We start from the raw sequence: 25,436 nt of genomic DNA on the forward strand, positions 1-25,436 counted from the left end.
GGTTTGTGAGGATCTGTTGGATTTCCAATCTCACTTGATTTGTGCCCAATCACTAGCACTGGAGTTCTGGAGTTGCTTGTTCTGAGCCACTCTCCGTCATATGGAAGCACCTCAACCGCACTTTGCCTTTGCTGCTGGTGCTCAAAAGAGAAATTTTCTACATGTGTTGCCCCATTTCACTTCTGAAGTTTAACTGGGAACAGTTCCTTAGCCAAATTCATCCCTAGCTAATCTTTTGGTATCCAGCAGTCCACCTTTCTCCAGGTGTCCTGAAGTGCTGCTCCTGCCTCTTTCACTGTGATATCTCTGCTTCCATGTCTGGCACAGCACCTGTTCCATGAGTCCCTTTGGCTTTCTTTTGGGTGAAATGAGTGTTTTCTGGGCTCAGGCTTGTAGCAGCTATTTCCCTTGGGTGGGTGGCACCAGCTCCTGCTCTGCCCTGAGCTAATGTGAAAGGCCTGGTGCTAAAAGAGCTGTGTGAAATGGAGCTGCCCAGGCCTCTATATCCACAGTCTTCTTCCCCAGCCAGCCCACCAGTGGCTCAGCCCTCCCTAGGGAAGCAGATGCCCTCTTCTCAGAAGGGAGAGGCTGTCCTTTGGAGTCAGCATCCCTCCCTTGGCAGGAGACAGTGGGGGATTCGCTGTCACTGGAGCAGCAGCACCTGTGATGTTGGTGGCACTTCCTGGCAGTTTGCTGTTTGTGTGGCTGAAAGAGCCTTGCTCATGTGTGAGCAGCCCAAGGCAAGCTGAGAGGCACCACTGCCTCTGCCCACACCAGCATGGGTGTTCAGCAGCACCTCTGCTAGTCTCTTCTGTTCCCCTGACCCAAATCTTTGGGCTGGAGGCAACTTGGTGGATGCAGTTCCTTGCTTATGTTTCATAGGTCATTCCAAGTGGCAGAAAAGCCCTTTTTGGCCTTAAAACCTCTACAGCTCTACAAGCTTTTCCACCAGATAAATTTATTTGGACAATTGCTCCTGACACTCCTGAGACTGAGAAGTGGTTTGGGTGTGTAGGATGGAGCAGGGGCCCTTGCCATTCCTCCAGCATGCCCATACCCTAGGGGTTTTTCCAAATTTTATTTCCATGTATTAACATAGAGTTGAGTTGGTTTGTGTTTGCTTTTCCTCAGGAAAAATCTGCCTTCTGTAGGATAATAACTTGGGGAATTTCTCCTCTGTTTGTTGGTTCTTGTATCACAGGAGTGTGCAGCTTGTCCTAAGCAGAGCATTATCCTGTGTCTTGAGCTGCCTCTTGGCCTGGAGCAGCACTGCCTGCACGAGCCTGCTGCTCTCACAGAGGTCTTGGGGGTGGTGTTTGGCCAGGATGAGGCACCCAGAATGTTCTGCACATAGCTTTTGACAGCTGATGCAGTTTGGACACCCACTGTGGTAGTCTAGGAGATAGTCGTGAGGATGTTATTTCTGGGGAGGGCAGGTCTGGGTCTGGTGGTTTGGTGTTTCGACAATGAAGAGTTGCCTCAAGTGCATGAGAGTCTACAGAAACAGTTCATGGAAAGCCTCCTGTCCTCCTCAGTGGGGCTAAAATGTTCCAAAAAATGGAAATAACTCAGATCAGTGCATGGCTAAGCTCTCTCTCACCACAGGGCAGGCACACACTGAAGTGTGCTGTGGGATCTGTTTGTCATCCCCAGCAAATCCATTGTGAGCAGGTCAATTTACAGATCTCAGGAGAGTTTGATGAAAAAACACGTTATTCCGTGCCAGTTTAGCTCGGTTTGGTTAAACGCATGTTCTGGTGTATTTTACAATTTTCTCCACTTTATTTAGCTGTAAGTTGTAAATCAACATTTGCTTAGGTTTATTTTCATTTTCTCTTGCTTAGAAGGTATCTCTGAATGTTGTGTGAAATGTCTTCTGTCCTCTGCAGGACAGCCATAACCTGAAGGGATTTTGTTTTAATCTTACTGCGGTGTTTCAGTGTGCCTGAAACCTTCTGGAGAGCCAAACAGTGTGTGGGACTTGGATTCATTCAGGTTTAGGCATCTAAACTGTAGTGTTAGGTGTGAGCTGGGCCTCTGCTGTGGATAGAGCAAGTCTTTCATTGCTAAAATTAATCAAGCTAAATTCCATCCTTCCTGTGGAATGCACGAATGCCATGTGTTTCATTGGGTTCCAGGGATCTCTGTGTGCTCTCTGGATCTCTATTTCTCGTTTTTATCTCAGCAGTAACACAGGTTCTTTTCTCTTCCCAGGGTGACTGTTGGATCTGTATGGAGCTCATGTCTACCTCGTTTGATAAGTTTTACAAATATGTATATAGTGTATTAGATGATGTTATTCCAGAAGAAATCCTAGGCAAAATCACTTTAGCTGTGAGTATTTTGTTAAACCTTTTTGTTGAAGCTAATGTGACAAGTTCAGATCTGTCAGTCCATGTGAAGATCTCGTTGGTTTGTGCAGCAGAACTGCTGCTGCTTTTTGCACCATGCTGTGAATGGTCCTTGAGGGTGCTTGTGACTTTTCCACAGCATACTGCGTGATGGAAAAGCAGGTCCAGGGGTCAGTAATCAGTTCATAAAGAGACCCCAGGACCAGCTTCCTGCTCTTTCTGCCTGAATGTCAGCACGAGCAGCACAGACACCAGTCCCCCTGCAGGGATTGCTTCGTGTGCCCAGGGGGAAGCATTGCAGGAACTGCCCCATCCCCAGGAAGGGGCCTAAAAGAGAGGAGCTGTCTCCCTTTTCTTTGTTTGTACAGGCAACAAGGAGTTGGGCATTTTCACCCAGGACGGGTGAGCCACACCAGGCTCTGGTCTCAGTGAGTTTTCCACCCTCACACTTGAGCACTGGGGAGAGGTTGGTGCCTCTAGTGGGGCTGAGGTGTGAAGGGAGAGGAATCCCATCCAGGGTATCTGGGTGTAGCCATGCTATGCAGAGCCCCCTTTCTCCCTTTAAGAATCCCTGTAAAATTCCCTTTGGCTGTGCCAAAATGAACTCTTGGTTGGCTGAAGACAAGGGCAAGGCCTGGCCCTGCAAAATAAATGTGTGGTTTGGGTCTGTAGTTTTGAAGGGTGTCCTGAAATCTCTGTCCTGCTGCTGCCTGCAAAAATCTGACAAGTCCCCTGGATTTCTGCAGGGCATGCTGGGCCCCTCCAGTCCAGAGAAGCCTCTGGCAGCCTCGTGCAAAGACTCCCAAAAGCACAGGAGACTCTTCAGCAAGTGGAGAACCTGGCTGATGTTTTCAAGTCCTGGCCCAATAAAAAGTCAAGGGATGGGAACAGTTGTTACCTACTGAAAAAGTACAGCACAGGGCTTGAAATAAGTTACTGCTCAGAATAATTAATATCAGAGGTTGTTTTGACTTCACCCCTTGCTCCCCTCTCACAGAGTGGGATCTTTCCAGGTCACAGGGGATATGTGTTCACTTAAGGACATCCTCTCTCTTATATCACCATCTCTTTGCAGGAGAAGCTCAGAGAAAAATGCTTTTATTACATGGCATATTACAGGAGTGATATCTCAACATACTGAATGTTTTTTTCCCCTGTTTTTGGAGCTCTAAAAATTTAATAATCCCAAGGCTCTTAGGACATCTGCTAATTTTTCATCTGTTTTTCTTTCCTAGACTGTGAAAGCACTAAACCACTTAAAAGAAAACTTGAAAATCATTCACAGAGGTGAGTTTGTGTCTTTTCTTCTTGTCTATGAAAATAATTGCAAGAATTGTAAAGGGCTTTTGCTTCGGTCAGAGTGTGAATAGCACATGCACTGCCATGAGTCTGAGTGCAGCTTTTGCTCCGGTGTCTCCAGTGCCTGTTCTGGTCCCCCGACAGCCTTTGCTTTTTCCATGTAAGTGTGATTTCAGGGTGGTTGGGCATGGGCATCTGCCTCTGCCCCCAGGCACGAGGCATCTCTGGGACTGCCCCCATGTCCTCGTGCTCCATCTCCTCGTGCTCCCGCTCAGCATCCCCCGCGAGCACACCCAACGCCAAGGGGTGCGGGCTCGACCTCTGCAGCTGCTGCTCCTGAAACCGAAACCTCCAGCCGGGACTTACTGCTTGAAATTTCTTTCCCCTGCAGACATCAAACCTTCCAATATTCTTCTGGACAGAAATGGGAATATTAAACTCTGTGACTTTGGCATTAGTGGACAGCTCGTGGACTCCATTGCCAAAACACGGGATGCGGGGTGCCGGCCGTACATGGCGGTGAGTGGGATCAGTTGCTGTATCTGTGGGATCTGCAGGATCTCACCCCCTCCTGAGGCCTGGTTCAGCATGGCCCTGCCTGTCATCAGCCTGTTTCCCATGGGGTTACCCCTTTCCCAGATGGAAGCAAGCTTTGGATGGGGCACTGCTGCTGGCAGTGTCAGCAGAGACATCCAGGCTGTGGCAAAGGGACCACATTCCCATTTTTTAGTTGGGTTCCCTGCTGCTGCCAGGGCTGTGGTGCTGGAGTGGAGAGGAGCTCTGTGCCTTCCAGTAGCTCCAAAAAAACCAGCACTCCTGGGGAGCAGTGCCGTTGGAATGCAGGTTTGTCTTGGTCTGCAAGAAATCCATTTGCTCTGGTAAGATTATGTCACAGGAATTATTGCAGAGCAGAATTGTAGTGATTTTTGAAAACTTCTTTAATTCCAAAGTGTGCCAGAACTTAATTCCAGGGGAATGTGATTCTGGAGAGCGGCAGGAGCAGAGCAGCTGTGTGGAAATTGCTGGGGCTGAGTCGTGGCTCCTGAGAGTCTGTCCTGCTTGTTTGCTGCCCTCCCCTCCCAGGGAGAGAAGTTGTGGTGGTGAATTTGGAAGCTCTCTGAGGCTTTTAAACACTTCTGTGCTTCAGGCTGCTTTGAAAATGCAACTCTGCTCTCATGTGAGCTGAGGGTACCTGTGTAGGGAGCTGTGTGTCTGCTGTTGTCCATGTAACTTGGATTTCAGTGCCCATGTTTAACTTTTGTTACTTATTTATGGCTCTGTATGCTGAAAAATACTGTCTTATGAACTCCTTTTATCTACCACCAAGGAGAAAAAAGGAAAATATCTCTCTTTTAAGGGACAGTGCCCATCTGGCCCAGGTCACAGCTCTCAGATGGCTTTTATCTGATGGTGGTGTCCAAGGCAAACCTGTCTGCCCTGACTGATCTGTGCAAGCTCAGAGTCTGGGTTTCAGAGCATTTGGTCTTTTCCTCTCACTGCCCTTCTAGCAGAGGTAGAAACTCACTGAGCTGAACAGGATAGTACAGATGAGATCTGTTCCTGGAGACTAATGCTGTGGTACAGCAAAGTCTGTGCAAGCACCAGACCCACAAAGGAAGAGGGCAGTTTGTTAAATAAACACCTGGTGAGGCTGGAGAGGGGCCAGAGCCAGGTCTCTGCTCTCTACACTCTTGGTGAGTGTGTGGAGCTCCTTGCAGGGAAGAGGCTGGGTCAGAGCTGCCCAGTTCAGGGTGTTGGTGAGGTGTGGGATGCTGAGGGCAGCAGCAAAGAGGGGTGACCAGGAGGGGTGGGAGCCAGAGCAGTGTGAACTGGTCTGACCCGAGGCTGCTTTTGCATCCCAGACTGCAGGCACCTGGACAGCATCACTCTGGGGGGTTCAGGCTGTCACTGTCTTTCCCCTACACTCTGAGGTGTTGTTGTATCTACAGAAAGAGCTCTTGAGAAATTGCTGTCACCTTTTCCCTTCCCGAGTTCAGTGGGTTATAATTACAGGAGTTAATGTTCCCCTCTTTTCTTGGAGCCGTGGGTAGGTGGCTGGCTCTGCTCAGGCAGTTGGTGTAGTTACACATGACAGTTCCTGGTGTTCTGTCTGCTTCCTTCCCCTGGGGCTGTGGGGGTGTGAGTGCTTCCATAGCCCCTCGGTTTTCCCTTCTGCCGTCTGTCTGTCTGTTCATGTGCACTCTGCTCTTTGTGCAGCTCTGTCACCAGCCCCAGACTTGAGTGGACTTTTAAATGAGCAAAAGTGTTCCAGTTCAGTGTTTTTCAGACCTTGGCACGGCACAGAGTCTGTGGGACAGCCAGCAGCTGGCAAGCAGTGTGGGAGATGACTGGCCTCTTCCCTGCTGCTCTCTGGCCTTAGTGACTCCTTTCCAAGTACATGAGCTTTCCATGTACTGGGAAGCCTGGGAAACAGGGAGGTGTCCCCAGTGTGCAGGCACATCTGCCAGCTCTTTCTCCAAGCCAGGAGAGGCTGATGTCTGTAGGGATGCTGTGATCAAAGCTGGATATACCTGGGAAGGAGTCAGGACACCACACTTCTCTGAAAAGGAAAATAGTAATTTTTTTAATGTAATATAGGCCAAGAACAGTAGCTGTGTTCAGCCAGAGAGGCTCTGTTAAGGGCTGCTGGATGCTTCTTCCTGATGAGAGTGTCTTGTTTTGCAAGGCCCACCAACCCCATAACACTTGCAGTAATTCCTGCAGCACGAGCACTTGCCCCCTGAAGGAACCTGTAACACCCCGTTCACTGGGGCTGGTCCCCAAAGACTGTGGGTAACAATAACGCTGGATTCTGGCCAGTCTGGCTGTGAGCAGCCTGAGGAGGCAGCAGGAGCCACGTCCAGCTGCTAAACAAGTGCCGTGGGTTTGAACCAGAAGTGTTGGAGCTGTTCCCAGTGAGCAGCGTCTTGGCCTTGGAGCTGCAGTGCTGGGGAGGTTGTTTTGTTTTTGGCTTTCAGTTCCCCTGCAATTGTTATGGTGAACAAAGGCCTGTTGGTACCTTATGTTCTCTGAAAGAAAGAAAGGCAGGATTGAGTCCCCAGGCAGCCCCTGGCCCCGGGACAGCCCCTGGGCCATTCTGAGCCCTCTTCACCCAAATTTGCCCCATGCTGTGCCAGTGCTGTGGGGTTCTGCTCCAGGTGAGGTTGGGGTGAGGTTGCTCCTGTGCTGCTCCCTGTGATCCCTGCCTTGCCTCTGGCTGTGTGGGTGCTGCTGCTGAGAGTGGGCTCTGTGTGCCACGCTGACACTGGTGGCCTTTGTGACATTACTGCTCTTTGCCTTCTGACCACTCCAGTGAACCCACTGTCTGTCAGAGGGGAGAGGGGGGAGACTGGAAGTGCTTGGTTTAAGCAGGGGTGGACTCAGCCAGCATGAGGACCCATGTCCTGCCCTGCCCCTCTCCTTTGGGACCTCCAGGAGCAGAGTTTGATGTTGTCACCAGTGTCCTGGGTCACTCAGGTCCTTTTCCCAGGTCACCTGGGAGCCACTGGCTGCAAACTGTGGCTGTACCTGGGTGCCATTGCCCTGTGCCTTCCCCCCTCCAGGGGCTGCCCCCCGTGCTGTCCCTGAGGCCGTAGGCAAGGGGATGTGCAGTGCACAGGCACAGAGCAGCCCTCTTGGTGCCAGAGCATTTCCCATGTCCCAGTGAACACAGTCTGTGTCCCTGCCTGTGCAGGAGCAGGGGCCAGTGCACAGCCCTGTCTGTGCTCAGGATGTTTTCCTGCTCCTCACTCCCCTGGGGAAGGTGGGATGTCGCTGATGGCATCGGTGTCAGGGCTGGCTGGAGGCTGTGTCCCTGTGTTTGGATGGCTTGGTCAGGGATCAGGCCATGCACAGAAAAAAACAATTACCCAAGGCAGGTGACAGTGACAGCTCTGTGCCCTCTCTCCCTGTGCTCATGGAGGGGAAGGCTGTAGGGATGCAGGAGTTTTCTGGATCCTTTTCCCAAATGGAGCCACAGCAAGAGCCCGTTTCAGCTTTGTGTTCCTGACCAGTGCCCGGGTGTCATTGGGTTCAGTCAGTCATTTATCTGCACAGGCAGACTGTGGGTTTGAATTCATGCAACTAAAATCCTCTTGGATGTTCCTAAATATTACTGTATGATGGACTTTTGTTTTCCTCTTTCCTCTGAAACTTGGAACCCAGCCATAATTTGTTATGACTGAGTAAACAGATCAGGGAGGAGGCTGGGGGACATGTGGCCCCGTCCCTCTGCGAGCAGAGCGGGCTGGATCCCAGCTTTCCTGCCTGTGGCGTAGGGAATGCTGGGGAGATGCCTGAGCTGTGAGCGCAGCTGTCCCCACTGCTGTCCCCCGTGTGCTGCCACTGCCACCCGCGTGCCTTCGGCTCGGAACGTGACCTCTGCTCGCTCATCACTGGCACAAATTGCCCCTGAGGTTTGCCCTCTGTGGGACTTCTCCTCCCCAGATGTGGCCCCTGAGGTGACACGGTGCAGAGCCCGTGCTGAGCAGCCCTGCAGTGCTGAGCTTGGGTCTGTGCCTCGGCATTTCCACCCCCATCCCGCCAGGACGCGGCAGGATGGGATTTCCCTCCTTGCCTGTTTGGATGCTCAGCTGCACAGGCAGTTTGTGTGGACCTGGGGAAGCCTGGCAGCAGCCACCTGTGTAAGCCAACTGCTTGCCCAGCAGTACTGTGGGCAGGACATGAGGTTTGTGGAGGAGAGTGCTAAAAGTGGGGAAAAAAAGATATTTTTGCCACTAGGATTTAAGTGGAAAGTGCCTGAAAGTCCGATCTGGGAGATAGTTGCTCTCAGGAGGCGTTGACTGTTCTGCTGGAAGCAGCTCCTGGCTGCCGCAGGTTTGCTCTGCCCGTGGCCCAGGGTGTCCCCACTGCCTGATCAGCCCCCAGAAGGATGGTTGGAGGGCACAGGCAGCGGGATGGGACCATCAGGGCAGCGGAGATGCCGAGAGGGGTGGGCAGGGTCAGGTACGGGGAGAGGGAGCGAAGGACTGTGCAGGTCCCAGCTGTGTGTGCAGGTCCTCCCACCCTCCTGGAGCCCCTTTGGCCCTCAGCAGTGGGGCAGGCAGGACGCAGGGCCATGGCAGGAGCAGGGCACAGCACCTGCTTTGGCACAGGGACTCCAGCATTCGTGGAGTGCAAAAGCTCCTGTTTCCCATAATGAGGGAAGGATTGGGGTCAGGACTAGATCTGGGGGTGAGGGCTGTGTTTTCAGGAGCAGCCTTTCACAGGCAATGGGATGCAGCAGGGGAAGTCTCCTGATCTGCATCCAGACCAACAGCTTCTGACTGAACAGAAGAGATCTTTAGGAAACCAGGTTATGAGATTCACACTGTGGTGACTGCAGCCTGGCCTTGCCTGAGCTGTTACACGATGACTCACCTTTGCTGATGGCCATCTGCTTGTTACATTTGATTTCTGGTTTGGACCTGTGTGACTTCATCTGTAGACACCTTCTTGGTTCCTTTTCTGTGCTGCATCACAGAGCCCTCTGGGGTGAGAAGTAGTTCCCTTGCTGTGCTTCCTTCTGGACTCCTTTCAGTGTGTGTTTGAGCTGGCCTGTTGGTTAGGATTTATGGCTGTGGAAAAACAAGTGGGCAGTTCAGTGTTTGATTCAGTAATGACTTCAAGGACCTGCAGAGCATCCCTACCAAAACTCTGGGCCCTTGGTGAGGTTCTGTGAGAAAGTTCCTTGGTAGGCCTGAAACACCCAACAGCCTTTTAACAGCTCTTGGCAGCAGCAGTGGGGATGGTGTTGGTGTGTTAAGCTCTGGGGTGCTGGATGTTGGCCTTCCAAAATAATGCCAGACAGTGAAGATCTCCAAAGTCTTGCATTAAAGGTGCCTCTTCAACTGCTGGAGAATTTGCCACAGTGCCCCCGAGGTTGTCCTGGTCATAAATTATGCTCCTCGTACTCCTTAGTACGAGTAAGTCCTGTGTTAGTGGCTGGCTGTGGGCTCTGGTTTCTGCTCTGTTTGCAGAGGTCAGGGGCCTGGTCTTTGCCACAGCCCCTTGTGCCAGCAGGTACTTTCTGACTCTGTGCAGTCACCTCTTGAGCTTTTCTTTGAGGAGGTTAGGGACAGAGCAGCTTATTTCCCTTCAGGCAGATTGGCTTGTGTTTTGTGGCTGGGCTATGACCCCCCCATTTTTTCCACACCTTTTACAAATGTAGACCCTGAGGCTGTGCAAACTGCACGTTTGTCTCACCTGTGGTGTCTGTAACAAGAGCAGCAGCTCCCAGAGCATCACCCCAGCCACACACCTGAAGTCTTGATGCTCCTTCAGGATTTCCTGCTCTCCTGTTCTGCCCTGGGGGCCTCTGCCGCCCCAGAGTGCTGCCTTTCTGTCTGCTCCAGTGGGTCAGCAGCCAGCCAGAGCCCAGCTTACCAAGCACTCCAGTCACACAGAAGGAGCCCTGAAGTACCACAGTAGCCATAGTTTTTGTAATAGGCAGAGTTTAGCAACACTACTTTTATATTTTCATGGATACTATTAGCAGTAGGCCACCTTTGAGGTCCCACTATAAATCTTTCCCACATAACACATAACAGTTACACTCTGAACTCCTATCACTGAATAAGATTTACTGATGCAAATTATTGATGGTTGAGTTAGTTGGGGTCCAGACCATGCCCTGCACTAGTCCAGCTTTATTACAGCCACATGTACCTTTTCTAACAAGACAAGGTCATTGCACAGTTTCAGGGTCTACATTTGTAAAAACCCAACAAGCCTTCAATAATGTTGCAACTTTTCTGTGCCTGGTAAGTGTCCCCTGTCCACCAGTCCCTCACTTTGCTGCTGTTCAGATCGAGGAATTCAGGCAGGGTTAGGAAAGCCAGCTGGGAGGGGATGGTGATCCCATGTGAATGGAAACCTGCATCTCCACCTGGAAAAGGCTGCTGGAGAAGCTTTTCAATGAAACATTCCCTCACAGTAAATATGTAAAGGAAATAGGAGGGGAGGAAAGGCCATTCTCTAGAAATGTGATCTCTGCTGATAATCTCTGGTCAGGCTTCGTGGCTGGCCTGGGTGAGCAGGAGGGACAGGAAATCAGAGAACAGAGGGGATTTTGGAAGGACCATCTGAATTCAGTGTTGTTTCACTCTTATCCACCACTAGGGATTTATTAACCTGGGTTACCCTCCCCTTCTGGGGTGGGTCATAACACGAGGTCTCCACACAAGCTTCTTTTTTCCTGGCTGAACAGCCCCAGTTGGTGACACCAAAATCTTCCGCAGGCTGCTAGAGGTGAGGTAATTTCATGTGGAACATAATAAGCTTTGGGATCTCCTCTTGGCCACGTAGGACCTCTCAGGTGACCTCAGTGCCTAAGAGCAGAGCTGTGAGTCATTCACAGGAGCAACTGAGGCATCACAGTCACACTGTGCTGGGTAAAAATCTCTTCTAAGGTCATTCCCTCCTCTCCAGCACCAGGTGACCAAGGACAAAGCTGTGAACACTGTGTTCTCTCTGTGTGGCAGTGCCAGTCGCTCCAGGGGCCACGCAGGATCCTGTGCCACAGCCTGCCCTGGTCACAGGAGGAGACCCAGCTCCTTGGCCAGGGAGTGACACAGTAGAACAAAGGACACGTGGTGTGATGAGGGAAGAGCTGCCAGGGCAGTGGAGAGACAATTCTTGTGCCTCTGCTGGCTGGATCTGCCACTGCCCCCAGCTCCTCAGTCCCCCTCACCAAGACAGCTCAGCAGTGACCTGAGCTCTGAGTGCATCACTCCTGCACCTACAGGAGAGCAGAGTAGTCTTGTCAAAAAATACTTCAGCCAGATCCTCCTGCAGAGTTGTAGAGAAGTTGTCATTGCATTTCTGTTCCCCACATTTAAGTAAATGGGTGCTCTGTCAGCTCTTGGTCCCTTCCCAGCTGTCTGGCATTCTGTTGTACCCCCTGTGGGAAGTCTGGGCTCCCCAGGGCAGTCTGGAGTTGGTGTGAGGAGGCAGCAGCAGGGGGTACCTGCAGTGCACACACCAGAGGCTTTGACTGAGCTACAAGATGAGCATGTGAAGGGCTAATGGTTGGTTTAAGAGAGTTGAATTTTAGTGATTTTATTATTTTGCCCTCCCATCAGAAGTATTGGAACATCCATCATGAGGGTCATGAGAGGAGTAACTAATGTTTGAGCTTAAGCTGAATGGAAACCACAACCAAAGGAAAAACCAGCAAAGGGCAGAGCTTGGAGGATGGGATGGACAGGATGTTTTCTGGGTGTGGCCTTGGAAGCCAGGCTGGTTCAAAGCAGATACTGTAACTGACCAAACATATCAGTGGCCCTGGGAAGGTGATATCCCATGTTCTGAGGAGCAGTGGACACAGGGAGGCTGCAGGAGAAGCCACATGCAGAACCACTGCAGCTTGGCAGAACCTTCCCCGGGGGCTGTGGGTGGGCATGGCCTGGGCAAGCTCCTTGGAGAAGGTGGAGGTAGCTGAGGGAAAGGAAGAGGTCTGGAAGCAGTCACAGCAGGGGCAGCCACGTGTGGGTGGTGGGCTGCAAAGAGGAGAGCTGGCAGCATGGCAGAGCAGTCAGGAATGCCTTGAGACATTCCCATGGGATCTGGGAGGTGTCTGCTCATGTGGTGAGTTGGCAGTGAGTTGTCTTGCTCGCTGGAATGTGGAGGTTGCACTGAAGGACTTGGTTCATTGCATGGCCCTCTTCAGCTGCATCTGCCATGACACTGTATTAAAACGCAGCTTACAAAGCAGCCAGGGCTTTCAGAGTGTGTCCTGTACCCCATAGTTTAGAATTTATTGCACCTTGGGTATCTTTAGTATTGTTGTAGCCAAAACTGAAGGAGACCTTGTTTCTTTAGACATTTTAATTATTATATTTTTGACTAAAGAAGGCAGACTGAGGCTGCTCATAAGTTGACATACAAGGCATAAAGATTTTTTTCCTGTTATCCTCTCTGGGTAACTCACTTTTCGGTGCAGACCTCCCATGTCTGGCTAAATATTGTTTTCTATGAAAGATGTTTTGCATATCTGAAGACCTTGTAATATTATAGTTGCCTTCGAGGGATGACCAAACCTTGCAAAGAGGAGCTGTTCTTAAAATGCACTGTTTTTATTACCTCTTGAGATTTGGCAACCAGCAACCAGCTGGGGAGAAGAGTTCTGGTAGATGCTGCTAAGCCTTGGGATGGTGGATGAGATGTTGATTCCAAGTCTTAGGATCCCCTGGGAACAACTTGACTATGAAAACAGAGAAAGTGAGACTTTGTGTTAAAGAGATCCCAGAGTTGAACAAAACCAAATAAATAGGCAGTCACCGTTATTCAAGGTGCTTGTGCAAAAGGAAAACAAACCCCAAAAGGTTAGACTTTGGTAAGTGGCTGTCTCCCATCACCTCTTCCACTACACCTCCATAAAGTCAGTGTTTGAAGCGATTCTTTAAGACATTTCTCTGGGCTTGAAGGTCTGCCCTGGCCAAAAGTTTGCCCCTGGAGCTGTGCCGGGCTCTGCCTTGGTGGGACAGACTCAGAGTTTGAAGTAAGTTTGCAGATTGCTTCCTGCATGGCACAGTGCTTGACTGGACCTTTTCCCATTTCAGCCAGAGAGGATAGATCCCAGCGCCTCCAGGCAAGGCTACGACGTCCGCTCAGATGTCTGGAGTTTGGGGATTACCTTGGTAAGTGGGGGGTTGACCCCTTTCTTTCTGGGGAGCCCTGGTGCCCTTTGCAGGGGGGTGGTGTCACACATGGGAAGCCCAGCCCAGCTCCAGGCCCAGCCCAACACGTTTGCTTGTTGTGATTGAACTGGGCACTTCCTGGCTCAGGAAGGCTCTAAATCCCATCCAGGCAGATGGTTCTCCCGAACCCCTGCAGATACCTTTGGCTGCAGCTGTGTTTTACAGAGAGCAAGATGTGAGCAGGGAAGATGTAGGTGTTGGATTGTAAATGAGTTTCGTGTTCAGTCTGAGCTGAGGAGGGATGGTGAGTGTGGTGGTGCAGGGCAGAACACTCAGCCTGTGGGAATAAACTCCTGACAGCCCTGGCAGCTGCTGCGCTTTGGCTGCACAGAGACTTTGGTTAATCCTGGATTCTGATTCCTGCTGGCTTTACCACAGCACTGCAAGATGCACACACTGATGCCGTGAGAAACTTTTACCTTCTCCAGGAGGTGAAGCAGAAGACAAAGCAGAAGCAATAACTTATGAACCAGTAGCTTCTGTCTTCCCTCCTGGTGTTTTAAAAATGCTCATTTCCATTGTTCTGAGGAGCAGGGAGTTGGACTTGGTGATCCATGTGAGTCCTTTCCAGCTTAAGATATCCTATGATTGTATGATTCTCATTATCCATTTCCTCTAGTGGTTGTTAGGATGCTTGGAGGATTTTACTCTCCAGCACTGGTTTGTTGTACAGTCAGTGGCAGGCATGGAGGCACAGCCTGGCCAGGCTAAGTCTGGCCATGCTCCTAACACAGGCAGCATTTACTGTGGATAAAACCTTCCCTCCTCTTAGAACCATACAAGAATAGGGTGAAGAATCTCATCTCAGTCTTCCTTTGAGGGTTCAGTGTCCTTGCAGACATTTTGTTGCCGTGATTGAACTCACCTCATGTAAACTGCCTGGTGCTGTTGCTGTCTCCTGCAGTACGAGCTGGCCACGGGGCGATTCCCTTACCCCAAGTGGAACAGTGTGTTTGACCAGTTGACACAAGTAGTGAAAGGAGACCCACCACAGCTGAGCAACTCAGAGGAAAGGGAGTTCTCCCCCAGTTTCATCAACTTCGTCAACTTGTGGTAAGTGTGTCCTGCTGAAAGCACTTGGAGTTAGCTTGTTTTGTCACTGCAGGGTATTTGACGAGGTCACGTGCCCAGCACCTTCTGGCTCATTTTCATGTTCCTGCACCAGCATGAGGGTGAGAACCTCTCACACTTCAGTAGTTTGGAGGTGTTGGGGACTTGTCCAGATGGGGCTGAAGGGCAAACTGCTCTTCAGGGAAGGGGTGAGGAGAAAACCTCTGAGAGGCTGTTCTAGGGAGAGGTGTGGTAAGACCAAAGGCAGGAGGTTTGTGTGACTGGTTAAGGGCCTGACCTGTGCATTCTGTTCCTTGTTGTCACACAGCCGTGGGACAGACCTGCTGTTTGCCCTTTCTTCTGCAGTTTGAAGCCAGAGGCACTGGGCAGTGTTGTCCCGTGGTCAGGCAAAGAGGATCTTTACTGTCCTGCCTTTGCCTGGCAAGGCTGAGAGCCTTCCTGCCCAGTTCCTGGGCTGGGCTCAGCACAGTGACTGCCAGGACCTGTGCCTGTGGCTTGCTGGGTTGTTGGCTTCATGCCTTGTGTAACTGTATGTTGAGATCAAGACTGGAGATGGTTTTCTGCAGGCAGGGCCTCTGCAGCCCCGTGGGGAGGGTCTGTGATGCTGCTCAGAGGGGCTTGGGAAGTCCCCCCCTGCCACAGGTGTGGGGTTCTGCTTAGGGTAAGGGCTGACTGGGAATTTTCTAGTGAAACCTTTTTCTATCTAAATGAGAAAGGTGGTCAATATAATTTTGTTAACCTAACACCAAAGCACAGATTAGATCCATCAGTGTGACCTGCATTTGTCTTCTGGGACCTTCTGCCCTGAGCAGACCAGGTGATGGACATCCCCAGCACAGGGGTGGCCACCTCAAAGCTCTGTGACACAGAAAGGCTCAGAAATAGATAATTTCAACTTTCAAGAGGTCTTGTTTCAGAGCTTTCCATCCTCTGGAGATGACTTTTGGGTTTGGATTGTACTCTCCTTCAGAATTACAAATTTTTAAGGAGACCAAGTTCTATTTCCCAGCCCCTTGTGAGGAAGGCCTGGTTATTGTTTTGGGGCTGCAGAAAACTGAGCATCAAAGTGGTTTGTTGCTCAGAAGAAGTTTCTATTTTTCAGTCAAAACTGGAACTGCAACTGTAACATTTGCTTAGAAGGTCAGAATTGCTTTCTCCGTGTGCAGAACAAGCACTAGTGTGTTTCCACATAGTTCTTCATGGAGATGCCACATCATCAGACTTTGCAAAGCCAGGACCTTGCTGTGGTGCCCCGTGAATTTGGCCTGTGCAGCATCCCCATTAAACAGCCACGTCTTTGGCCCACAGAACCATGGAATGGGTTGGGTTGGAAGGGGCCTTAAAGGTCACCCCATTCCAACCCCCTGCCATGGGCAGGGACACCTTCCACCAGCCCAGGTCACTCCAAGCCCCGTCCAACCTGGCCTTGGACACTTCCAGGGATGGGGCAGCCACAGCTTCCCTGGGCAACCTGTGCCAGGGCCTCCGAAATGTCACAGCCAAGAATTTCTTCCTGATAACCAATCTAAATCTACCATCTTTCACCTTAAGGCCATTCCCCCTTGTCCTGTCACTCCATGCCCTTGTAAAAAGTCCTTCTCCAGCTTTGCTGTGAGTCTCCTTTAGACCCCAGAGGGGTCTCTGTGGTCTCCTCAGAGCCTTCTCTTCTCCAGGCTTATCAGGTCAATTTGTATTTCCATCCTCTTTCCCCCTCCCAGGGCCACTGCTCCGGATCAGACACAGCACACAGAGCCCAGAGGTTTCAGTCTGATTCTGGGTTTTGTTTAACCTGGTTTTGTAAATAATCTGACTCTGCCTGGAGTCTTTATGGTGTCTTCATAGCAGCACTGCAATCAATATTTCTCTTAATAACCTTTAGTTCAGTGTGAACAGTGATCTGTGGGGTTACTAAGGTGGCAGGTGAGGCTCCCCAAGGCTGTGTGGTAGGTGATGGCATAAACATCCCACAGATGTGCATCTAAATTGTCTGGGTTTGTGCATTCAAGAGTCAGGAAAAATATCGAAAGAGAGTCCTGCAGTGTCACTGCTAGGATGGATCAGTGAGGAAAGGATGCTGTCATAGAATCATGGAATCACAGAGCGGGTTTGATTGGAAGAGACCTTAAAGCTCACCCGATTTCACCACCTGCCACAGGCAGGGACACCTTCCACTGGACCAGGCTGCTCCAAGCCCTGTCCAGTCTGGGCTTGAACACTCCCAGGGAGGGGGCTTCTCAGGGCAAGAGACAGTTATTTAACATTTCAGTGTTAAAGTTTCTGGTATTTCTTTCAGCACCGTGAATGCCTGGGTGGAACATTTTCCCCCTTCAACCCAACTCCCTGTGTTAGAGGCTTATCTGGAGTCCCATTCCTGGAACTGCTTCCTACAGCAGTTCAATTTTCTGCTCTGAAGTCTCCAGTCTGGGCTTGGCCTCAGCAGCTAAGGAGCCCTAAGCTCCTGAGCATCAGGATCCTGGGAACCAGAGTTGTGTGCAGGCATGAGCAGCTCCTGGTGCTGCCAGTGCCCACGCCAGGCAAGCAGCTTCACATTCAGCTGGGAAAGGAATGAGGGATTTCTCAGAGTGCTGTAGGAAAGGTTGTGTGGACATTTCAGAGCAAAGCTCAGTCTGTGAGCTGAAGTCCTGCTTTGTTGCCTCACAGGTGTTGGAGGAGCAGTTTGGAGCCCCCCGAGAGCCTTGGTGGGGTCAGTGGGGAGTTGCTCTGGGGTGGCAGAAGCCTGGAGAGGGCTGTGTGGGCCCAGTCACCGGGTTTGTGCCCCTCTGCCCCGCAAGCTCTGTGGGCAGAGCAGTGCTGCTGACCCTCAGCTTCTCCGTGGGGTGGAGGCCACACGGTGGTGGTGCTGGAGATGGAGAAAGGCCCAGCCAGAGCTCCTGGAGATGGAAGTGCAGCTGTTGGGAATTAGAGTGACTCCCTCTGTTTGGGAACAGTGCCATACCCAGCTGTTCTCTCCTCAGTGGTGCAGTTCTGGCTCCTGGGGCAGGGGCTGGGATGTCAGTATTGCTCAGCCCATCCCCTCTCCCCACCATGCCCCCTGGGACAGGACATTGGTGGCCTTTGCTGCCACTCGCTGTCCCCTGCCCACACAGCTAGGATGGCTGTGAGGGAGGGAGGCAGTTCCTGTGGTCACTCACAGTGCAAGGATGGATCTTCCAGGAAGCCGCAGGCGGTGAGTCCCACTGTGACAGCAGTGGGCTCAACATCATGCCCTGTAAAATTCTGTATTTGATATCTGTGACATTTTCCCCAGTCCCACCTTCTCCTAATTCTCTTTCTGCTTTCTTTAGCCTTACAAAGGACGAGTCCAAAAGGCCAAAGTACAAAGAGCTTCTGGTGAGTGCACAGTGTGTCTGAGCTGGGGTGGCTCTGGCGGTCACACAGCGGGGCTGGGACACACATCCCCTCCTGGGGCCATCCTGGCAGGGTGTTCAGCTCCAGGGCTGGAGGAGGAGCTCCACCTCTGTGCCACTGCCATGGGTGTCTGTCCAGCAAGGCAGATCAGCAGGGGGAGGTGTCCTGTGGCATCAGATCAGGGTCCCTGCAGGGGTGTGAAAGGGTGTCCTGGTGTGCTGGCCCAGGGCCACTCTGACATTATAAACCAGCTGCTTGGAGCTGCCTCCTGGGCAGAGCTGAGGGTCAGGGTTCAGGAGAGCAGGGCTTGGGTTTGACCTCCACAAGCCACTCCCTGTCTCTCCTATCAGCTCCTGACACTCGAGTCCTGTGCTACTTCCATTAACCTCCCACATTAAAGACACGGATTCCCAAAGTGGAAAAGCCACAGTCCAAGCTGTGTCCTGGCGTCCTGCGGCCACCACCAAGCCCTGTGTTCTTGCACCAGGCAAATTCACCTGCTCAGCTTTTATCTGGGGAGCCAGCATGTGGCAGGGGGGCAACTTGTAACCTTGTTGGTTTTTGTCTGATTCCAGAAACATCCCTTCATCCTGATGTATGAGGAACGCACAGTGGATGTTGCATGCTATGTTTGTAAAATCCTGGATCAAATGCCAGCAACTCCCAGCTCTCCAATGTACGTGGATTGATATTGCTGCTACATCAAACTCTAGAAAAAGGGCTGAGGGAAAACAAGCTGTAAAGAATTTTCATCACATATTGCAGTGTTTTTAATGCTCGCCCAGACACCATGTGCAATAATATTGGTGTTATTTCCATCCTGTCTGTATACTGTTGTCACATATAAAGTGCATCCCTGTAATACCTGATCACACAGTGTTAGTGTTGGTCACAGAGAGACCTCATCTTGCTCTTTTGTGGACATATTCATGAAATGTGGAAATAAGTACATTTATTTGTTGACCGTGATTGGATAGCACCTAAAATTAATTTCTAGACTCAAAACTTGGAGACTTCTCAGCAGCTACTGGAAAATTTTTCTCTCAAACTCTTCCAATTGTTGTTTCAAGTAATAATAAAAAGCAAACAAACAAAAGTTAGGCGTTGTCTGTCTGAACATTAAGAGACTTTGCCTGGCGGGAGAAGAACTTGCTTAACCAACGAGATGCTTTGCCTTCTGGAGCTGGAAAGGCAAAGGAGAATTTTATTCTTCACAAAGTGCAATAGATTTACTGCTATGAAATTCTGTTGCTTTACAGTCGCAGTGTACTTTCTGGGGACAGTGTGCTCAGCTGAACTTCCTGTTAAAGAGAGATCATGTTAAATATAGTGAATATGTCTTTACCAAAAATATGTTGCATTGAAAGAGGCTAACATTAAACTATTGAGATGGGACATAATGTATTCTTCCTCCTTTTACCAAGCCAGCCACTCTTCACTCTTAACTAGGTGTCCTGTAAATTGTTACCTGGTAAGATAAGACCTTTGACCTGAAGAATTATTAAACTACTTGATTGAATTTAACCTGCTTGTGACCTGGTTTATAGTGCACTGTGCTCACCACCCTCTGGCTCTGCTTTGCCTTCGCCCAGTGCCGTCCACAGAGGCTGCAGCTGCTTTAATGTGCTGTGAGTTCTGGCCAGTGTTTGTCATGTTCCTTCTGTCCCCAGCCCTGGTGCTCTTGCCTTGTCACTGCCCAGCACCCCCAGCCCAGTGTCCTTCACGAGTCCAAACCTCAGCTCTTCTGTCTTGCCACTGCCGGCAGGATGGAGGGGTGTGCTGCGCTGCCCCGGGCTCTGTGCCCATCACACTCTGCTGGACACTGCTCACCACCTTCTGGACACTGAACCTCCTTTGTGACCCTCTGTGACTCCTGTTGCTGCACCTGGAATGAACCTCCCTGAGAGTGGTGGGTGCAGAAGGAGAGGAGGGAGTGTCTAACGCCTTGAGGATTCTTAACTGGCCCGGCAAGGCCAGGCAAGCTGTCATCTTCTGGCCCATTCCTGAGTGAAGCAGCACATCAGGCTTTATTTTGTTGGTTTTAATTGACATATTTTTCAAAGGTTAATTTTTTCTGAGAACTTTTCTCCAAACACTGCAGTTTTCAGGTGCTGAGTAGCACACCAGGGATAAAATGGAAGCTGTGAGGGTCTCAGCTTTCCATTTTGGGCTGTCTGGTTTAGGCATTTGGTAGGACTTCACCAGTGTTAGAGCAACCTCTTGTGAGAGCTCTGCAGCCAACCTGGACCCAGGCTGCCGTGGCAGTGAAGGCACTGTGGTGCTGGCAGGACCCCGAGGAAGGGCTGCAAACCAAAGCTACTGAGTGCAGACCAGGCTGGTGCGGGAGCACTGAAGACCAGCCCGTGCCAGCGGGGACAGGAAAGCCGGGGCCATGCTCTGGGACTGCTGGAGTTTCTACACCACGGAGGGGACATCTCGCAGCACCGCACGTCTCCCACAGGCTGGGGTGAGCCCTGGGGATCCCTTAGCCCTGCCCTTCCTGGAGTGTGTTCCTCTGGGGCTGTTCCTCAGGCGAGGTGGTCGCCGAAGTCTTCCCAGAACAGACAAGGCAGAGCGTTTTGGAGTAACCGGTCATTCCTTACAGCTCTGATGCATCCATGGAAGGATCAGTTGAACCCATACATGGAGTGTGTGAAATGATTCTGCCCTGAGCCCAGAGCCTTTCTCAGGCAAATTCCTCTCTCCAGCCTTCAGCCCCCTGTAATGGGACCATGGACCCTCCATGTCCTGTGGGGCACTGGCTGGGGAGGCTGAGGAGACCCAGACCCAGCGAGGGCAGCCACCTGTGCTCAGGCCCTGTCCCCCTCCACTGTGCATGTCCCTGTGACAGGGAGCCCTGAAACCTTTCAGAGGGCCAGCACACCCAAAACACAAGCGCCTGCCTTGCTCTGCCCTTTTGGGAGGGTTGGGCCCGGGTTCTGGTGCTGACCCATCTCAAGCAGCAGGACCAGTTTGCTGGGAATGGCAAGGCAAAGCTTTGAGCTGCCAGTGACAGTCAGGGCTGAGGTGCCATGGCCTGGGTGACCACACAGGGCAGGTTTAGCCTATTCAACATAGATGATTATCAATTATTAAGGGTGCACAACTGATTGCAATGTATCTTCATTTAAAAAGAGAAAAAAGGAAAAAAAAAGTGTATAGTGTTCAGAAGCTGTGAAAATAGTGTAAGAACTGTACATTGTGAATTCTGGTTATTATTTTTTTTTGTACCATAGAAAAAGTGTATAAAAAAATATCAAAAAGCTGATGTGCAGGGATGTTGCCTTATTGTCTGTAAAATGAAGCTCAGGAACATAAGTGCTTCAGAGAGCTTCCCAATACTTTATCTGATATCCTGGTTTGACTTCCTCCTCTATTTAAGCTATAATACATGGATCAGAGTGTTTATGTACTAGTTCTATCCTTTTGCCTGCAGGTCAGTTGTAATAAAACTAAGATGCAACTGTGACCTTGTTATTTTCCTTTTGTGAGGTCAGACGTGAATGGGAAGGTTCACTAAGAGCTGTGGAATACCTGCCTTCAGGCCTGTCCTCCAGGTGGAGGAGGGAAGCAGCCTTTGAATCTGCTCGTGCTAAATTAAAGAAGTGTAGGGAGCCCTGGATATATTCTCTCTCTCTGTAAGACTGCTGGGCCCTCTGTGTGGTTCGGGTGCCTCTCAGGTGGGCACTGGGAGGTTCTGGAGGTTCTCAGGATCTGTGAGGAGGGCAGGTGGCTGTGCCCACGCCCCAGGAAAAGGGCAGCCAATGCTCCCAGCCTTGCAGGCTGCTTTAGTTTTGCAAGAGCAGCCAAGGTCTGCAAAGCTCAGATGTCTCAGAACCCCAGGTAATTCCCACTGCCTGGAAGCTGTGGAGGGCTTAGAGTCTGCCAAGTGGAGCCCAGGAGCCCCACTGGGAAAGAAAGTGCCAGGGGAGAGGGCCCAGCCACGAGTGCCTGTTCTGCTCCACCTGGACGGATGGGATGGTCCCAGGAGTGCCCAGCTCAGAGAGGGGAGAGCCAGAGCATCCTGCAGGGATCACTGGTCATGCCACAGCTCAGAATCAGGAGTACTTGGGAACAGGTGGATCCTGGCATCAGGCCTGGCAGTGTCTCATCACTTGGAGGGTGACAGTTGTGTCAAGAGAAGGGAAGGCAGGTAATGGTGCTGAAGAAAGTCACACTGTGTAGAGATACACAGTGGGAAAGGGTCACATGGCTGCAGTTTGTCAGTTTGTCTGGATTCTGTGTTTGCACCACACGAACTTCTTGTTGCCAGCACAATACTTTGGAAATTTTTGAATCACCTGCTGTCCTCACTCTTCAGTCAGAATCCAAGATCGCTCATTTGGTGAAGACAGAAGACAAAGTCCGAGCACACCCCAGGGAAGGTCCTGCCCTGCTGGGCAGCCACTGGAGAAACCAGCTCCTCACTTCACAGTTCCATGGATTGGGGTTGCTTTGGGATTCTGTTCCTTTGGCACTGTCTTTCCATCCTGGGATGTGCCCTGAGGAAGCTGTCACAGCTGAAGGAGCTGATTGGAGCTGGTGGCTGCATGTGAGTCCCCCTGCCCATCCCTGCACAGGGTGTTCCTGTGCTCTGCAGGAGGGGGAGGATCCCTCTCAGCTCTGTTTCCGTTACTGACATACAGGAGGGAACATATTTGCAGACATTTCATTTCCTCTCCGCTGCTCCTTGTTGAACTGATCTTCCATTTTTCCTCTGGACTCTTTTCCTGCCCATCTGTCCTTCACTCCATTGCTGAAGGTCCCATAGTCACAGTGTCACTGCTGGGGTGGTGCACAAAACCTCCCACCACCTCTCAGATGTCCCCCTGCTTTTCAACAGGATCCACATCTGCACAGTGCCACTGTTACTGCTCCTGAGAGCCCTTGGACAATGCCACTATTCCTTGCTTGAGTGACATGGCTTTTTCCAGCCCTGGGGCTGGGATTCTTCCTGTGGGCACCACAGTCCACACAGCCTCTTCCTCTGTTTCCATACTCAGAGCCAAGGCTGAGGAGCCAACTTTTGAACCAGCCTTCCAGAAGACTTGGAACCACTGGCCACTGTCTTTGCTCAGTAGCCCAGACTAGCACCTCACACCAAGTCCTCACACCTTTGTGCCCACTGGCCTGGCTGAGGTGCTTCTCAGACCTTCACCAAGCATCGGATAACATCCAAGAGAGCACACAGTGCTCTGTTATGGTTATTTTTGTGTGTCTGGGGAGCTCCAAGACCAGCTTTGAGATGTGGGTGAGTTCAAACCCATTCCTGCCTGGACCCAAGCAGGGTGAATGCAGATGTGCAACCCCACCTGTTCCTGTCAGGAGCACTTTGAATTGAATAGGTTGTATTCTCACTAATATTCTGGCATGGCTTCCCCTGGTCTTCATCCCAGCCCCATGTCCTCTTTGGTGACCAGGTGAGTACAAATGAAGGGCTCAGGCCTGTATTACAGAGGCCTCCCCTGTGCTGACACTGCTGAGGCACCTCGAGTGCTGTTCCAGTTCTGGGCTCCTCATGACAAAAAGGACACTGAGGGGCTGGAGCATGTCCAGAGAAGGGAAGGAAGCTGGGGAAGGGGCTGGAGTATAACTCTGATGAGGAGCTGCTGAGGGCTCTCAGCTTGGAGAAAAGGAGGCTCAAGGGGGACCTTCTCACTCTCTGCACGTCCCTGACAAGACGGGGGAGCCAGGGGGGGTCGGGCTCTGCTCCCAGGGAACAAGGGAAATGGCCTCCAGCTGTGCCAGGGGAGGCTCAGGTGGGACATCAGGAGGAATTTCTTCCTGGAAAGGGTGGTCAGGCCTTGGCAGGGGCTGCCCAGGGAGGTTTTGGAGTCCCCAGCCCTGGAGGTGTCCAAGGCAGGCCTGGCCGTGGCACTCAGTGCTCTGGGCTGGGGACAGGGTGGGGATGGGGCACAGGGGGGATCCATGGGCTGGGAGGGCTTTTCCAACCTCAGAGATTGAGGGATTCTGTTAATACCATAGGTATTGGTTGTGCTTTTCAGCACAACAATTTTCCCTTTGACTCCTGATGGAATTCACAAACATGGCCATTGCTTTGAGCATAGTAAGGGTCCAGGGAAAGGAAGGGCTGCTCTGAGGAATAAGAAAACAGCTATTGACATTTTTTCTTTATATTTAAAGCTGTGTAAGTGCTTGGAGAAGAGGATAAAGCACAGACTCCCTCTCCTGGAGATACAGAGCACCGTTGTACTGGAAATAGAACAGCAGGGCTGCTCTGTGGGGCATCTGCCAGACAGGCTTTGTCTTTGCATAAATCCCAGATGGAAAGGCTGGACAGACCCTACCATCAGGAGAATGTGGCATGTTCAGACAGCAAATCCCTGCTCATCTGCAGCAGCAGAGCTGAGTGCAGGGCTGTCACTCTGCAGGTGTAGCTGTGCCAACAGTCCCAAATGCACAGGCTCGGGAGGGCTGGAAGGGGTTGGTGTGTGCAGGAAGGAGCTGCTCCCACCCGAGGAGTGCTGGCTGGCAAGGCTGTGTGGTAAAGCCTGTGGTATCCACGGGGGTGTCTGTGCCTGTGGGTGCAGACACCAGAGCCACACTGAAAACCATTGGAGATGGTGCTTTGTGTGAGCCCAGCACCTTGCTGGACACCAGACACCTGCTCTGGCTCCCTGGCAGTCACGCCCTGTTGTGCTGACCAAAGCTCTTCTGCTCTGCACCTCCTTCTCCTGGACTTGGCCCATATTCAGCATAAGTTGGCTCTCACAGACAGAAAGTCAAGAAGAAAATGAGGGCCAGCAAAATTCAGATGCCTCAATTCCCTCTGTGCCTCTGGGAAAAAATTTGCTTTGCTGTCTGAGCATGGAGGCAGTTTCTGTTCCTTGGCCAGAGAGGAGAGAGCAGCTCGTTGGGTGCAGGTGGAGACAGCCAACGTGGCAGTGCAGGTCATGTTCAATCAGAGTATTTGAGAACAGGGGGAGAATCTGCCTGAGCTTCCAAGGAAAACAAGTTTCTCACCAGGTTCAGAATGAGCTAGCAACCCACCTACTCCAGCACCCTGACAGCTCTGTGATGGACTGACTCCAGGTGATTCGTCCTAAGAGGCTGTTGCAGCTTTCTGAGGAGGAAGAGCTTCACCATGAGGCCCTGCAGACACTGTCAGAACCAGCTGATGAGCCCTCCAGTTTGTGAGCATCCCCTCGGGAAGCTGCAGACCCCGGTGAGATCTCCCCCCTGTCTCTTCCAGGCTGAACAAGCCCAGCTCCCTCAGCCACTTCTTGTCTGGCTTCCCCTCGAGACCCTTCATGCTGGTGAATGGTGGGATGTCGTAGCTCAACCCTCTGCATAGTGCAGCAGCTCATCTCCTGGTTCCCTGCACCAGCATCCTCTGTTCCTTTCTTTTTCCCTCTGCACCTGGGCTTGCGCTGGAAAAGCAGGAGGGAACAAAGTAAGAAAGGAGGACAAAAGGATTCAGATCCTGAGATTGCACATCACAGTGAATTCCTGAAGACATTTGAACCTGATCCCAATTTCAAGGGGTTGGTGGAAACCACCTTGAAATCCAGGCAATTTCTGCTTCCTGAAGAAATGTCAGTGCAACTGCAGCCACCTTTTTGGTGAGATCACAGCAGTAACGGGTGAGCTGGATGTCAGGACATTGCCAGTGAGGTGAGCAGTGCAG

At 51.3% G+C, this 25,436-nt stretch overlaps 1 protein-coding gene across 3 annotated transcripts in view; it reads left to right on the plus strand.

The window, feature by feature from the left end:
• Window positions 1-19,312, plus strand: part of MAP2K4 (mitogen-activated protein kinase kinase 4) — a 90,696-nt gene extending 71,384 nt beyond the window's left edge. For all 3 annotated transcript variants that reach the window (XM_027903151.1, XM_027903152.1, XM_027903153.1), the window contains 7 exons: window positions 2,215-2,334; window positions 3,587-3,638; window positions 4,042-4,169; window positions 13,211-13,288; window positions 14,253-14,401; window positions 17,725-17,770; window positions 18,364-19,312. In XM_027903151.1, coding sequence (XP_027758952.1) covers window positions 2,215-2,334; window positions 3,587-3,638; window positions 4,042-4,169; window positions 13,211-13,288; window positions 14,253-14,401; window positions 17,725-17,770; window positions 18,364-18,477 — 687 coding nt within the window. In that variant the 3' untranslated portion in view covers window positions 18,478-19,312. The remainder of the gene's footprint in view (window positions 1-2,214; window positions 2,335-3,586; window positions 3,639-4,041; window positions 4,170-13,210; window positions 13,289-14,252; window positions 14,402-17,724; window positions 17,771-18,363) is intronic.
• Window positions 19,313-25,436: the final 6,124 nt, after the last annotated feature.

Source organism: Empidonax traillii, unplaced genomic scaffold (assembly GCF_003031625.1).
Source record: "Empidonax traillii isolate 1590-97213 ecotype Southwest subspecies unplaced genomic scaffold, ASM303162v1 scaffold937:size346366, whole genome shotgun sequence".
Lineage (NCBI taxonomy): Eukaryota > Metazoa > Chordata > Aves > Passeriformes > Tyrannidae > Empidonax > Empidonax traillii.